Source organism: Carettochelys insculpta, chromosome 3 (genome assembly GCF_033958435.1).
Source record: "Carettochelys insculpta isolate YL-2023 chromosome 3, ASM3395843v1, whole genome shotgun sequence".
Taxonomy (NCBI): domain Eukaryota; kingdom Metazoa; phylum Chordata; order Testudines; family Carettochelyidae; genus Carettochelys; species Carettochelys insculpta.
In genome coordinates this window covers 63,783,021-63,800,041 of record NC_134139.1, presented here as the reverse complement: position 1 = coordinate 63,800,041, position 17,021 = coordinate 63,783,021, and the positions used below count along the sequence as shown (strand labels likewise).

Sequence of the window (17,021 nt, the reverse complement as noted above, 5' to 3'; positions counted from 1 at the left end):
TGCAATTTGAGCTATGCCAACTGCATAGCTAAAATTGATGTATCCACGGTTGACTTCTACATCTGTCCACGTGGCAGGTCAACCTTCCCTATTCCTCATTGATACCAGGGAGCATCATTTCACACATGCCTGAAATGAAACCCCAGAAGATCAACCATGAGTGGGTCAATCTTCCGCTGTTGTGTCACTCTAGCTTTAGTTAATACCTTTTCTTAAGTCAACTTAATCTAAAATGCAATAAACCTGATTTAAACCAAAACGCACATCCACACAATACTTACAGTGCTGTAACCCAGTGCTTTGTCCACATTACACAGTTTCAATGAACCAAGGGGCGTATACACTACAAAGCTACTTTTGGTGGCAACACTCTGCAGACTCACTGAATATGTTCGTGTCATTTTTATATAGAGAGTTGTAAGTACTGGCTCTGTACTTGTACCTGAAATTATTGTTTCCGGGAGACCACAATACAATGCAGGGCACCAGGTAAAGCAGCACTTGATTTCAATGAACATCTTAAGAATTTAGCTGTGGATGTGTAGTCTGGAAGGCTGCCAATGCCAGACTGCCCAAAAAAGGACACAGAGGGGTGACCTGCTCACGTGGTTGTCCATTTCAAAAGTGTGCCTACACAGGGAGGAACAATGTATTTCTCTCCACATGGGCAAGAGTATAAAGGGGACGCTGAGGCTCCTCCATTTTGTTTTCAGTTTTCAATCCAGCTCATCACTTCAGGAACATCTCTGCTATAGCCTCATCCTGGAAGGATTGCTGACCCATCCTAATAAAGGATGTACTCAAGAGACTGAAGATAGCAGCCTATTCCATCTGCTGCAAGAACTTTGTGATTGATGTATGTAATATAATTGCTTTAACAATCACTTTAGGTTTTAGGTTCTAAAGGATTGGCACAGTGTTGCTCTTTGGGTAAGATCTTAATGCACTCATTGACCAGGGAGGTGGCTGGACCTTTGAGACTGAGGGATTTAGTGAATGGATTTAGTGAGATTGGTTTTTACAACCTCTCATCTGTGTAAAGAGGGTATTGATTATGGCACAAGGGAAGCTGGAATTTCTGAGGGATTCACTTGTGTAAATTTTTACTGGTCAGAGTGGCAGCAGAGGTGGTCTTTGTGGCTGTTTTGGTTTGCCTTATAGTGGAGGACCACCAGTCTTGGGCTGTCCGTAGCCCTGTTTTAAGCAATTCGCCCTGGTTTGGCTCTCTCAGCTGAGCCTGGAGAAGCCTCCTATCTTACAAAGGCCTCCCCCCCATATCCCACAATTCCCACCATATTGGCTCTGTTTGCTGTTTTGAGCTTGCCTGCTCTGCATCTAGCTAAGCAAGCATGTGCCCCTCCTGGGAAATGGTTAAAAGACACGAAACAAAGGGTAGGAATAAATGGTAAATTTTCACAATGGAAGGGGGTAACTAGTGGTGTTCCACAAGGGTCAGTCCTGGGACTAATCTTGTTCCACTTATTCATCAATGATCTAGAGAAAGGGGTAAGCAGTGAGGTGGCAAAGTTTGCAGATGATACCAACCTGTTCAGGATAGTCAAAACCAAAGCAGATTGTGAAAATCTTCAAAAAGATCTCAGCAAACTGAGAGATTGGGCAGCAAAATGGCAAATGAAATTTAATATGGGTAAGTGTAAGGTAATGCACACTGGGAAAAATAACCCCAATTATACATACAATATGATGGGGGCAAATTTAGCTACAACAGATCAGGAAAGGGATCTTGGAATTATAGTGGATAGTTCTCTGGAAACATCCATGCAGTGTGCAGTGGCAGTCAGTAAAACAAACAGGATGTTACGAATAATTAAAAAAGGGATAGAAAATAAGACGAAGAATATCTTACTTCCCCTATATAAAACTATGGTACGCCCACATCTTGAGTACTGCGTGCAGATGTGGTCCCCTCACCTGAAAAAAGATATACTGGCATTAGAAAAGGTTCAGAAAAGGGCAACTAAAATGATTAAGGGTTTGGAATGGGTCCCATATGAGGGGAGGCTAGAGAGACTGGGACTTTTCAGTATAGAAAAGAGGACACTAAGGGGCAATATGATACAGGTATATAAAATCATGAATGGTGTGGAGAAAGTGAATACAGAAAAGTTATTTACTTGTTCCCATAATATAAGAACTACAGGACACCAATTGAGATTAATGCGTAGCAGGTTCAAAACTAATAAAAGAAAGTTTTTCTTCACACAGCGCACAGGCAACCTAAGGAACTCCTTGCCAGAGGACGCTGTGAAGGCCAGGACTCCAACAGAGTTTAAAAAAGAGCTGGATAAATGTTTGGAGGGTAGGTCCATAGATGGCTATTAGCAAGGGGTAAGGTATGGTGCCTAGCCTTTTGTCCAGCGCGGGAGATGGATGGCAGGAGACAAATTGCTTGATCGTTGTCTTTGGTTCACCTCCTCTGGGGCACCTGGCATTGGCTACTGTCGGCAAACAGGATACTGGGCTAGACGGACCTTTGGTCTGACCCAGTATGGCCGTTCTTATGGTCTTTTTCAAAGCTCCATGAAGCTTTGCCATTCCTCAGCACAGAGGGCTCACAGAGCTGCTCAAGTTGCTGCCACAGGCAGCAGAGGCTGTGGAAGAACTGGGAGGGAATCACAGAAGCATTAACACGGAATCCTGCTCTCCCCATCAGTAGGGACCACAGCAGTGGCCAAAGTAACACATGCACACTTTCCTAACACATGCTGTTTCTGTCTCTCCCCCAGCCAACACGCACACTTCTGTCACTGACCTCCCCATACACCACATGTCACTTGAAAAAACAGCTGACCACGTACAGGATGCCAGAGAACAATGGGATGGAGAAACTTGCACTGTGTGATATACCTGCCCCGTAAGGCATTGAAAACCCTTCCCAAAGCACTCCCTGGCCAGTTGCAGTGGGATAGCTACTCACAGTGGCTTCCTCTCTGTGTAGATGCAAGGACTGCTAGCATGGATGCACTCTACCGACACAGGAAATACAGTGTGGACATGCATCAGACATTAAAACAGCATAACTTTTTTTTTTTGACAAAACTGTCGTGCAGACAAGGCCTGAATTTGTTTAAAGCCACAACTTCTGTTCAATTGGTGCAACTTGCTTAGTGAGGCCATGCCACAAATTTGCAATACACCAACTCTCTAGAATTGCACAGTCAAATCCCAGGAGAGTCAGGTCAGCACTTCACCCTACTGAGGCAAAGAAGCGTTTTCTTTTACATGGATTCTGCTGGAGTCTCTCTGGTTTAGTTCTAACACCAGGTTGATGTCAGGAGCAGAGGAAACAGTGATGTGGTCTAACAGGTAAGGAACTCTTTGGCTTTCCTTTGGTAGTTCATTACTGTCCCTGAGCCTTTTATTGTTCCAAATGTCCCCCAGCAGACCATTCAAAACAAGCAGCTTTTATTAGGCACTTAATAGCCAGCAGACTCATGGATCAGTAGCTCTCACCTGGTAAAATAGCAGAGCTGGTATCCTGATTGTCATCCTCTTCTTCCCCTTCCTCCATTGGCTCTGGATGCTCAGCTACGTGCTCCCCATCCTCATTCAGCTAAGGAATAAAATTACATTTGAAAATGTACTTTTATATCATCATCATAATTATTGAATTGTGTTATAGCAGCGCAGTGGGATCCAATTGGTATCAGAGCCTCATTGTACAGTACACAGTAAAAGATAGTCCTTGCATGAAGAACTTACAATAGAGAGACAGGACTATGGCTAGAGCTTCACTACAGCTGAAAGTCAACTCAAGCTACACAGTTCCAGATGTATAAACAACATAGCTGGAGTCAACATATTTTAAGTCTAATTACCATGGGGTTCTACGCCACGGGGCGAGCAGCCAGGAGGTTGACACAAAAAACTCTCCCATCAACTTCCCTTACGCTTCTAATCCGGGGCAGAACAACAAGGTTGACCAGGGAGCTATCTGTGGTAGATATAGCAGGTCTTAATTAGATTTGCTAAATTTACCACTTGTGAATCAGTCTCAGAGTGTTGATTAGGGCTGTAGTGTACATGTAGCCTAAGGTTGTGAGAAAAGACATATTATCCTCACTGCTCAAAAGATTAACTTATTTGCCCAAAACAACAAAGGAAATGTGAGAGCCTGAAACTGAATCCAGATTTTTTGAGCCCAGACTAGCATACCATTACCAACACCCTTGAAAAACCAAAACTTTTTGGTGGCATCTTCAATCCGCATGAACCCTCAAAACTAAGATAGTGTCTAGGAGTCTACTACAGGCCGCCTACCCAGGTGGAAGAAGTGGATGAGGCTTTTTTTAAACAACTAACAAAGTCATGCAGGGCCCCGGATTTGGTGGTGATGGGGGACTTCAACTATCCAGATATATGTTGGGAAACTAATACAGCGGGGCACAGACTATTCAGTAAGTTCTTGGATTGCACTGGAGACAATTTTTTATTCCAAAAGGTTGAAAAAGCTACCACCAGCGGGGAAGCTGGTCTAGATTTGATTTTAACAAATAGGGAGGAATTGGTAGAAAACTTGAAAGTCCAAGGCAGCTTGGGTGAAAGTGATCATGAAATCATAGAGTTCACAATTCTAAGTAAGGGTAGAAGGGAAAACAGCAAAATAGAGATAATTGATTTCAGAAGGGCAGATTTTGTTAAACTCAGAGAGCTGGTTGGTAAGGTCCCATGGGAAGCAAAACTGAGGGGAAAAACAGCTGAGGAGAGTTGGCAGTTTTTCAAAGGGACATTATTAAGGGCCCAAAAGCAAGCTATCCCACTGCATAGGAAAGATAGAAAATATAGCAAAAGACCGCCTTGGCTTAACCAAGAGATCTTGCATGATCTCAAAATAAAAAAGGAATCATATAAAAAATGGAAACAAGGACAAATTACAAAGGATGAATATAGGCAAACAACACAAGAATGCAGGAGCAAGATTAGAAAGGCTAAGGCACAAAATGAGCTCAAAGTAGCTACAGGCATAAAGGGAAACAAGAAGGCTTTTTATAAATACGTTAGAAACAAGAGGAAGACCAAGGACAGGGTAGGGCAATTGCTCAGTGAGGAGGGAGAAACAGTAACAGGGAGCTTGGAAATGGCAGAGATGCTTAATGACTTCTTTGTTTCGGTCTTCGCTGAGAAGTCTGATGAAGGAATGCCTAACATAGTGAATGCTAGTGGGAAAGGGGTAGGTTTAGAAGATAAAATAAAAAAAGAACAAGTTAAAAATCACTTAGGAAAGTTAGATGCCTGAAAGTCACCAGGCCCTGATGAAATGCATCCCAGAATATTAAAGGAGCTGATGGAGGACGTATCAGAGCCATTAGCTATTATCTTTGGAAAATCATGGGAGACAGGAGAGATTCCAGACTGGAGAAAGGCAAATATAGTGCCTATCCATAAAAAGGGGAATAAGAATAACCCAGGAAACTACAGGCCAGTCAGCTTTACTTCTGTGTCAGGAAAGATAATGCAGCATGTAATTAAAGAAATCATCTGCAAGCACTTGAAAGGTGGTAAGGTGATAGGGAACAGCCAGCATGGATATGTAAAGAACAAATCATGTCGAACCAATCTGATAGCTTTTTCTTTGATAGGATAACAAGCCTTGTGGATAGCGGAGAAGCAGTAGATATGGTATACCTAGACTTTAGTAAAGCATTTGATACAGTCTCGCATGATATTCTTATAAAAAGACTAAGCAATACAACTTAGATGAGGCTACTATAAGGTGGGTGCATAACTGGCTGGACAACCATACTCAGAGAGGAGTTAAGCATAACAAGTGGGGTCTGTTTTAGGACCGGTTCTGTTCAATATCTTCATCAACGATTGAGATATTGCCATAGAAAGTACGCTTATTATGTCTGCAGATGTTACCAAGCTGGGAGGGGTTGCAATTGTTTTGGAGCATAGGGTCATAATTCAAAATGATCTGGATAAACTGGAGAAATGTTTTGAGGTAAATAGGACGAAGTTTAATAAGGACAAATGCAAAGTCCTCCACTTGGGAAGGAACAATCAGTTGCACGCATACAGAATGGTGAGAGACTGTCTAGGAATGACTATAGCAGAAAGGGATCTAGGGGTTATAGTGGACCACAAGCTAAATATGAGTCAACAGTGTGATGCTGTTCCAAAAAAAGCACACATGATTTTGGGATGCATTAACAGGTGTGTTGTGAACAAGACACAAAAAGTCATTCTACTGCTCTACTGTGCGCTGGTTAGGCCTCAGCTGGAGTATTGTGTCCAATTCTGGGCACTGCAATTCAAGAAAGATGTGGAGAAATTAGAGATGGTCCAGAAAAGAGCGACAAGAATGATTAAAGGTCTGGAGAATGTGACCTATGAAGAAAGGCTGAAAGAACTGGGCTAGTTTAGTTTGGAAAAGAGAAGATTGAGGGGGGAACACGATAGTGGTTTTCAGGTATCTAAAAGGGTGTCATAAGGAAGAGGGAGAAAACTTGTTCTTTTTGGCCTCTGAGGATAGAGCAAGAGGAAATGGATTTAAACTGCAGCAAGGGAGGTTTAGGTTGGACATTAGGAAAAAGTTCCTAACTGTCAGGGTGGTCAAACAGTGGAATAAATTGCCAAGGGAGGTTGTGGAATCTCCATCGCTGGAGATATTTAAGAACAGGTTAGATAGATGTTTATCAGGGATGGTTTAGATAGTACTTGGTCCTGCCATTAGGGCAGGGGGCTGGACTTGATGACCTCCCGAGGTCCCTTCCAGTCCTAGTATTCTATGATTCCATGTTCTTGAGTGGAGAAGGTCAATGTTTCATCCTACGTATTACTACAAATCACAATCTGTGCCACAGAACAAAGCATTCACACACTACAGTCAGAAGGGCACGCAAGAAATATTATTTTTAAGAGCTATTAGTGCAAGTTACTCTAAAGCACAGCCCAAACTACCTGAGTAGATGTGTCATTAAAAAAATACAGTCAAAAAGTTCACCAATTGCTGTTCTTTATTTTTGAGCTTAGTGAAGCTTATAACAAACAAGTAAATGCTTTGCAAAGAAAAACAGCAACCACATGTTTTCTTGTTCCAACTCAGAGCCCAAACTGTTCGGGTATCTTTGTCAATGTTACAAGCACTAACCCCTGGGCCCAGATCCACAAAGGGACTTAAGTCACTTCATGGATCATACCTTTAGTAATCAGGTCAATTGTGTTGGTGGGCTGATGCTCCTAAAGATAGCCAAAGTCACAGCAAGTTCAGAGAACACACTTGACCAGAAATATGCATACAAAATTCACTCCAAACCACGAAGAATCACATATAGCATTGTGTCAAGTATCGGGGGGTAGCCGTGTTAGTCTGGATCTGTAACAGCAACTAAGGGTCCTGTGGCACCTTATAGACTAACAGAAAAGTTTTGAGCATGAGCTTTCGTGAGCACAGACTCACTTCATCAGACGCTGGTCTTGGAAATCTGCAGGGCCAGGTATAAATAAGCCAGAGCAAGGGTGGGGATAACAAGGTTAGCTCAGTCAGCAAGGGTGAGGCTTACTACCAGCAGTTGATCTGGAGGTGTGAACACCAAGGGAGGGGAAACTGCTTCTGTATTTAGCCAGCCATTCACAGTCTCTGTTTAAGCCTGAGCTGAGGGCGTCGAATTTGCAGATGAATTGTAGCTCAGAAATTTCTCTTTGGAGTCTGGTCCTGAAATTTCTTTGCTGTAGGATAGCTACTTTTAAGTCTGCTACTGTGTGGCCTGGGAGATTGAAGTGCTCTCGTACGGGTTTTTGTATATTGCCATTTCTGATATCCAACTTGTGTGCGTTTATTCTTTTACATAGAGACTGTCCAGTTTGTCCAGTGTATATAGCAGAGGGGCACTGCTGGCACATGATGGCATAAATTATATTGATAGATGTGCAGCTGAATGAACCCATGATGGTGTGGCTGATCTGGTTAGGTCCTGTAATGGTGTTGCTGGTGTAGATATTTGGGCAGAGCTGGCAACGAGGTTTGTTGCATGGATGGGTCCCTGAGTTAGAGTGACTGTGGTACGGTGTATAGTTGCTGGTTAGGATTTGCTTCAGGTTGACAGGTTGTCTGTGGACAAGGACTGGTCTGCCTCCCAAGGCCTGTGAAAGTGGAGGATCATTGTCCAGGATGGGTTGTAAATCCCTGATGACGCGCTGTAGAGGTTTTAGCTGAGGACTGTAGGTGATGGCTAGTGGTGTTCTGTTGGTTTCTCTCTTGGGCTTGTCCTGTAGTAAGAGGGTTTGTGGCACACGTCTGCCTCTGTTGATCTGTTTTTTCACTACCCCAGGTGGGTACTGCAGTTTCAAGAATGCTTGGTAGAGATCCTGTAGGTGTTTGTCTCTGTCGGAGGGGTTGGAGCAAATGCGGTTATATCTTAGTGCTTGGCTGTAGACAATGGATCGTGTGGCGTGTCTGGGATGGAAGCTGGAGGCATGAAGGTAGGCGTAATGGTCAGTGGGTTTACGATACAGGGTGATATTGATGTGGCCATCGTGTATTAGCACCGTGGTGTCCAGGAAGTGGATCTCCTGTGTGGACTGTTCCAGGCTGAGGTTGATGTTGGGGTGAAAGTTGTTGAAGTCCCGGTGGAATTCCTCCAGAGTCTCCTTCCCATGGGTCCAGATGAGGAAGATGTCATCAATGTAGTGTAAGCAGAGACGGGGTGTTAGTGGACGAGAGCTAAGGATTATAGCATTAGACTTCAAAAGTTTAACTGAAGTGTGGGGTAAGCCTCTAAAACTTGGGAGCACAGCATTCAATCCAGAAGTCACCAGACGAAACCTACTTTGTAGTCAGTTCTATCTTCATACGTACTCAAAATCAGCCAATCAATAACAGGATAGCAAGGAGCGGTGTTACCATGAAAGGTTATTCCAATTTGCCAAATGAATGAAAGTTGTTTTGCAAACACAGAGGCAAACAGTGGCATTCACCTTCTCAGATCAATATCTTACATACACTGTGTACATACCAAGGACCAGCCACATATGGTGATAGCTGCCCAACATACAGTACAAGATTCCATCACATATTTAGCTGACATGCAAGGACATTAAGTGAAAGGTAATGAAGAACACAGGGTTTCAACATCATGCCAAGATCTGGAACTGAAATCCATCTCAGCACTGACATTCCTATGCCGCGGCAATCATTACAGAATTTACATTTCCAATCTCCAGAGCTGGGAGGAGTGGAAGAGAACGGGTGCTGTACTTTCACACCACCTAAAAGTGTGTCTCAGTTCTGTGTCAATGTCCAGGGAGAATCACTCTAGAATGAATGCAGCACTTCTGTTTTTTGATACATAGGGGAGGAAGTAGACTTACAAGAGGAAACTGTTAGCTCAGATAAAACTAAAAGATGACAAACAACTCCAGGATCTCTGAGAGGTAGCCCTGTTAGTCTGTACTCCAATGTAACAAAGCAGCAGAAATGTAGCACTTTAAAGAGAACAAGATGATTTATTTGGTGATGAGCTTTCCTGGGACAGACTCACTTCATCAGATCAATTTCATTTCCAGTACAGACTGACATTTATTAGCACAGAGGACCCCAAAAAAAAATTGCAATAAAAACTGACAAATCAAATAGGATTGAAGGAAGGGGGTGAGAGGTGGAGGGATGTTAACTGAACATGGAGAATTTAACAACAGATTAGAGTGAGAGATTTGTGCGTTAGAGTACATATTCAATTTCAACACGTTAGCACGTGGTGTGAACAGAGGCATCAACTACCTCATGCATTACAAGGACTGCTTCCCTTCCTGTGATGCTTGTAATTATCTCAGACAGGACAATTAACATCCCTCTACCTCTCACCCCCCTTGTTCAATCCTTTGTGATTTTTTTGTCCTCCGTACTTATAAATGTCAGTCTGTACTGGAAACTAAATTGATCTGAAGAAGTGGGTCTGTCCCACAAAAGCTCATCACCGAATAAATCACTTTGCTAGTCTTTAAAGTGCTACATTTCTGCTGCTTTTGTCCCCCCCATCCCCAATTTCTGTCTAAGCTAATATAGCTGAGGTTATTGGCCTTCTGAAAGGAAATTACTGTTTGAACATAGAATTTTGATGGGAGTCAAATGAACAAAGGAAAAAGCAAATTCAAATGTTCTTTGCCCCTCAGCTAGAAAGAAAAATAAGGAATGATAAAACAAAAAGACACAGAGAATATAAGAAGCTACAGTGTGTGAAATTCATCTTGGTGTGAAAGGTCAGTGCAAGGGGGCTCTCTGTTTGCAAGGGAGGATGGCTGGTAGCAACCACTTAATAGGTGTTAACAATGACTTAGAAGACATGGGCAGATAGGGGAGATACAGGATCCATGCTTCACAAGCAGTTTCAGAAATAGTAGCAACACGTGCTCTTGACCCACTTCCTGTCTTTATGTGAGTGAATTTCATTCAGTCAGAGAAAACCCTGTTGGGGAATAGAAATAAAAGGATAAATGTTCTGCTTCACTGGTTTGTGCGTGAGGTTATTTAAATCTTCTTATGTCTTTTAGTCTGATGAGAAATGGGAGCAGAACTGATAAATGCAGGTAGGCTAAACTAGGGCCTCCCACAATGCAAACCCAAAGCCAAATACAGCTTACAACTTAAGATGAGCTAAACAGCTGTGTCCCTGCCTCTACATGGTGAAGACAAAGGTGATCAGATGCAGGTTTCTACTGATGGTTCACATGAACAAAACAACTTCTATGCATCTGCCAAGGAAGATACAAGTACAAGCAAGTATAATAGGTTTACATATGAGTTTGATATGCAAATTAGGTTCAGCCTTCAGGCAGGATTTATAATTGATCTTTCAGTATCTTTTTCTTTCCAACAGATCCCTTCTAAGTGATAGTCATCTGTCAACCATCTACACTTGTACATGCTATAACAGGCATGTTAAACTCAAAGCCTACTGAGGGCCACACAAATGAAAACGAATAGCTTTCAGGGCACTAAAGAAAATGTACTTCTATCAGGAAAGTTGTAATTATTTATTATTATAGATCAAATTTTTCAGGTCTTGTTTAAATATAATACAATAAGTTTAATTGCATATTTAAGACTTTATATAAAATTATAAAACAATAAAATTCATATTTAGTTCATAAAATTTGATTGTAAATATAAATATATTAAATATACATAAGCAATTTTTAAATTTAAATATACATTTAAGGTACTTGTAATTATTGTCTGTGGTTCCCCCTCCTGCCCAGGTTCACAGTTCTTTAAGGTGCATTAATAGAAAGAAGCTGGAGAATGGGGGCAGGGGAAGCAATTGACAAGCAAAGCAAAGCAAACCATAGCCCCCGTAAGTGAGTGTAGAGTTCTTGAGTAAACACCCTGTGCTGCATGCCCCAGGTCTTCAGGGCAAGGAAGGGTGCAGGCCACAGCAGTGCTGGGTGCATGGTACTGCATGTGTCCCTCCCCCTGCCTCCAGTTTCAGTGTGGCCATAACTCTCCCATGGCCTCTAGGACCCTGGATGACTAGAGACACACGCTCCTGCCTTTCACCGGTGCTCAGTGGCCACTAAAGCTGTTGGGAGCTGGGAAGCTCAGCTGGGGGCTTGCCTGGAGCAGTCTCAGTCTGACTCCTCCCAGTGAAGCCCCAAATCTCGCCCAGCTGTTGGGGCAGAGCTGCCAGCAGCTTCAGCCCTCTCACTCACCCTGGAGCCCCTTGGCCATGCTGTCTCCCCAGCAAACATGCTCAGCTCCCCAGGCCAGGCATGGTGCCCAGTGCCCCAGGGGCTGGGATGCCTCCTGAACTGGCACAGCTTCTGCCCAGCCCATGGCTCCAGTCCCTCCCGGAGTGGGCTACTTTCAGCTCCACAAGGCAGAATAGCATTGCACCTGAGCCGCTGCCTGGGAGCACAGGACAGGAATGATCGACCACAGTGCTGGAGGGCTGCAGCAGGCCACCAGGGGAATGACCCCTGCAATGACCCACGTACCTCTGGCTTGTCTTTTGCAGCCCTCCAGCATGGAGGGCAGGAGGACACATGAAGGCAGCTGGGCTGCAAAAAAATTCACTTGAGCTGTAAGTGGCACGCAGGCTGCATGTCTGACATGCTTGTTCTATAATATTACAACTAACGGTATTTAAGTGACATTTCCTTGTTTTTAAACACAAAGACATACATTAGCCTGTATCAAAAATCAGCATGTTTCATTCTGACATATTTAAATACAAGGACCCTAGGAATCAGGGCTCTATCATAGGGAGAGAGAGAGCAGGTGGATGCCTTGGGCAGCAAACTGATCCCTGAGGACATCTCTGAGTGATTGCAGGTTGGGAGGAATTGAGCTTTCCAGTTTGCCTAGCGCTGCAGTGTCCAATATGCTTGTCAATCACCACGTGGTGAACTGGACACTGCAGTGTGGCAAAATGTGGCTCCTTGGAGCCCCACACATGGAGCGCCCCCTGCCCGCTCTGTGCACTCACCCCACCACTTGGTGGGACAAGCACGTGGTGGCAGTAGCAGCTCTGGCGAGTTGCCAGCAATTTGTGGGCGGGGGCGGGGGGTGCCTGGCCTGAGGGAGGGCATTTATTTTGACCAGGCAAGGCCGGGGGAAAAGCGCCACAGAGATCCTTGAATTTCTATTGGACACCACCGACCTAGGGGAATATAAAGCTAGTGGGTCAGTTTTGCTCGGGCTCCACCGGTAAGATGTGACCCAGCTGACTTGCTTCGCCTGAGGTGACTGAAGAGCCAGGTAACCCGAGCCTGAGCACAGGTACGCCTAATGAGGAACGCAGCTGACCCAAGTTTCATTTTTAATTCTTTGATCACGGTGTAATCATTAGCAGCAACGACGTTTAACTGGAGCTGGGGGGGGTTCACCCTTAATGTGCATCTCACGCGGCTGGTGCACCTAACAGGCTGCCTCGTCGCTGACCTAAAACAGGTCGCACGGCACAGACCGGCGCACAACCGCTCAGCAAACAAAAGCCCGCGCCAGCCGCCTGCAACGGAGCTCGCCTTTCTCACGCAGATTTACTCACGCAACGAAACTATCTGCTTTCCTCCCCCGCACCCCGCTGTCCCTCGGTACCTCCTGGTACGATGCGGCGATCTCTTGCCTCCGCATGGCATCCATCCGCGAGCAGAACTGGAACAAACATCTGCAGGGGCCCAGAGGAAGAAGCGCGGCGCTGCAATGCCAGACGGCTCTGGGCTTGCAGCCGGAGGCAGGCTCTGGGCGCAAGCGCCTGCCGCTCGCTCTCTATCTCCTCCTCTGGCTGCAGTTGCCGCTACCCCAACCCCTGCGCGGGAGGGCGGAGGGATTTTGGGAAATGTAGTTTAAAACAGACCGTGGTGCATTGTCCTGCGGCCGCCCACGGAGCCGCGACCCATTTAAAGCAGCTATCCCCGGAGTGCAGCAGGAAAGAGGCTTTTCCTGACTGCGTCTGCGGTGATGTTCAACAGGGTTTCCCCACGAGAGACACACATGCCCGTGTGCGTGAAGCCTAGAAGAGGCAGCGCAGAGGGATGACTATGTGGCGACTAGAAGAGCCAATCCCAGGCATTCAAAAACATTGTCAGCCCCCCGGCCTACCCCCCAAAAAAATCCTGGGATGGGCTTAAAGTAATAATTCTGGCTTCTTTTTATTTGCTTTGTGGTTTTTGAACACTGAGGGTTCAGAGTTTCAAGTTTTTAAGACAGGCAGCAACTTGCATGTTTAAAAATGAAAGCCTGGGTTATCACATAACCACAGGAGCTGGGGACTTTAGTAAATAGACCAAATCCTGCAAGACCTGCAATAGAACAGCAAGAGCTGGCCACAGTGATTTTGCTTTCTACATTTCTTTAGTAATTGCTGATGAAACGTGTTTGGGGATGTAGATGGGAATAAACAGTCATCAGGGCCAGCACTACAACGCCCACAGAGAGGGCTATGCACCTCTTGTGAATGTTACATTTTAGAAACAACGAGAAGTCCCGTGGCACCCTATAGACTAACAGATATTTTGGAGCATAAGCTTTTGTGGGCAAAGACCTGCTTCACCAAAGCCCACAAAAGCTTATGCTCCAAAATATCTGTTAGTCTATAAGGTGCCACGGGACTTCTTGTTGTTTTTGAAGATACAGACTAACTCAGCTACCTCTTTCTTACATTTTAGAGGTTGTCAGACTGATATAAAACATTTTAATAGGAAATGCCTCAGTCTGGTAAAAATGCAAAGGCTACCTAGGAAAGTATGTGTTTTAATGAAATATTTAAAAATACACGGTGTATGGCTTTTCAGAAACTGGGTTGGAAAAGCAATTTTACAATCTCTGTATGAGATGTACACATTATTTCTAATTCTCTGCATACGGCCCTAGGTCATACGCAGTTAATGGTCCCTGATTCTGCCATCAGGCCCAGAGAGAGTCCAAAGACTCCAGTGGTAGGGTGACCATATCTCCCCCAACCAAATATGGGACCCGGGAATGACACCGTCCTGGCCAAAATGAGACGGGTGGTCACCCTACCTGGGAGTCAGGCAGTGGCTGCCCTGTGGGGGGCTGCCACCTTGCTGGGGGAGGGGGCAGGGGAGCAGGTGCGGCTCACAGCTGCCCCGTGATTTGAGGTACGGGAAACTAGGCTGCAGCCCTGCCAGTGAAGCTCCCAGCTCCCTCCAGCCAGGGGAAGTCGAGTAGCAGCCACACCACCGCGTGGCTCTGGCTTCTAGCTCCCTTCTCAGCCCCAGCCAGCTATGGTGCCACGCAGGTCCGGCTCCCATCCAGATGGGAGAAGCTGGGTGGCAGCCACCTGCGCTAGTAAAAAAAAGTGTCATATGGGGCAATTAGCTCCTTTGGCAAAATAAATTGGGACACTGGGATGGTGCCCAAAATACAGGGCTGTCCCACCCAAAACGGGATGGATGGTCACTCCATTCGGTGGGACTCTGCAAAGAATCACCTGCAAAGAGATCTGATTGGAGGATCAGAGCCATATATGTGATATTCTTTGGAGCAGAAGAGTGTCATATAAACTGAAGATAATAAGCTATGCATATGCAAATAATATGTCAGTAAATTCTAAATACCATTATTGCTGCTTTTCTGATCATGCAACTGTTACATTTCACATTAAAAAATATACACAAACCACTTCTAACGTTACACCCAAACTGATTCTATTACCAGAATATCAATAAGATGGACACCTCAAGGCAAGTAAAAATGACGTCCCCCCAAAAAACAATATGGCAAAGAACTGTAGAAGCTGAGCTGAAAAACGTATGACAGCTGAGGAACAATTAAAAGACATGCCAGAAACAGACAGAAGTTGAGGAGCTTCATCACAGCTCTAAACGTCAGAGGAAGAATGGGTATTAACACACCACTAGAGGATAGTTTGCTTAACAGCTTTTTCTAAAATCCAAACACTTGTGTGCATTGTCTTGAAGACTCCTGCAATTAATGAGGGTCTGGGGTGAGGTAGCAGTCCAAATACGAGGTCATTTGAGCAAGGATACTTGAGATAAAGCTCCTCTCTAAAAAACAGTGAGATCGACATTCTAGCATGCTTACATTTTTCTGTGCACACCTAAAGCTCAAACCAGGCCTCTTATCTCCCTCATACTGGTATCTCCTGCTAGGGTTCTCAGATAGTGTCCAAACCCCTGTCTCCCCTCCACCTACCCTTCCCCCCAACATACACACTTTAGTTCTGTCCTGTTTGAGTCATGCTTCAAACTGCTGTTGGCCAATATATGCCGGCTAGCATATATACCTTATATTGCTAGTATGTTTTATCTGCACCCTATATGTTAAGCATAAATATAAAAGTTACATATCCTGTCCTGTACCTTTACAATCTGTTTGCTTATACTAAATATCCCATAAAACCTTGCATTAGTCAGAACTGTCTGGGCCCCACTGGGCCCAGGCATTGTGTGAGATTATCAGAGAGGCGTGGTACCAACAACAGAGGTCAGGCTTGTCCCTGCACACACCAGTGGTGGCAGGAGCCATGTGAAACAGAGCAACTCAGCAACCTGTTCTCCACCATCTCACAGCTGGGTTTCTCTGCTTCACCATGGTGGTGGGACGTGTAGCATCCCAGCCCCATCTTACTCCACTCCCCACAAGCAACATAGCTGGGTGCCAGATTCAGGAGAGCACAGCGGGTTGGGACCAGGTTGCTCAGCTTCCTGCCACCAAGATGAAGCTAGGACAACTAGCTATGCAGCTAGGACAACTGTCAGGACGAGGCCATATGTTTACTTTATCATACCAACAGAAAGGGAGTTACCCTCACAAGGCTATCTATCTATCCTAGGACAGACCTAGGAGGTGCTTTCGTGTCTGTTAACGCCTGGAATTGCATATTGTCAGAATAAAGATAAAGGCACAGTTCCAGAAAAACAAGGTGAAAACCTTGTTGGTTAAATCTAGCTTTAGCAGATGTATATTAGTACCTTTTACTGGTAAACAAGTAGGATATAAAGCGACAACTTCAAGTGGTAGGACCTGACCAGAGAGCCCCAGAAGCTGAGAGTCAGATGGCAAGAGGGCTGGTAGCTGCAGAGGCACTGGCAGCTGGGCTGGTGGCCTGGCTGGGGCTGAGAAGGGAGGTGGTCTGGGGACCAGCAGCTGGGCTTATGAGCAGAGATAGAACTGATCTCACCTGGTCCAGCAAATTCCCCCATTCAGGTCCCGAGGGTGCTGGACTAGGGAGATCAAACCTGTACATGAGACAACTTCCCTGAAGCTGGTTTCATATATAATCTTGTTCCTGTCCTATATTATTATTTGTTTAGACCAATAAATCTGACTGACATTGGTTATTTGGCTTCTTGAACATATTTCATAACAAATTCAAGTGGTCAATCAACTACACATTTTATCAACAGTGCATCCCCGTGACAAAGTAGCACTCCATCCTTTCAGACTATAAAGTACACCACAGAGCTGCAGCATAAAGGTCCAAGAAGAGAAACTATCAGACCATATCCTCTTTAAGGCAAATATCACATTTAAAGGTCAGGTTTAGTGAACACCAGCTGGCTATGCTTGACCTTAC

General features: G+C 44.8%; 1 protein-coding gene across 3 annotated transcripts in view; it reads right to left on the bottom strand.

The window, feature by feature from the left end:
* The window catches only part of PACC1 (proton activated chloride channel 1), a 39,122-nt gene extending 25,920 nt beyond the window's left edge, over positions 1-13,202 (bottom strand). For 2 of the 3 annotated variants that reach the window (XM_074990006.1, XM_074990007.1), the window contains exons 1-2: positions 13,058-13,202; positions 3,475-3,574 (exon numbers count right to left, since the gene is read on the bottom strand). In XM_074990006.1, the coding sequence (XP_074846107.1) occupies positions 3,475-3,574; positions 13,058-13,102 (145 nt within the window). In that variant the 5' untranslated portion in view covers positions 13,103-13,202. Of the gene's footprint in view, positions 1-1,867; positions 1,923-3,474; positions 3,575-13,057 lie in introns of those variants that run through there. The other variant, XM_074990008.1, reaches the window with a different exon arrangement.
* Between the last annotated feature and the right edge of the window lie 3,819 nt (positions 13,203-17,021).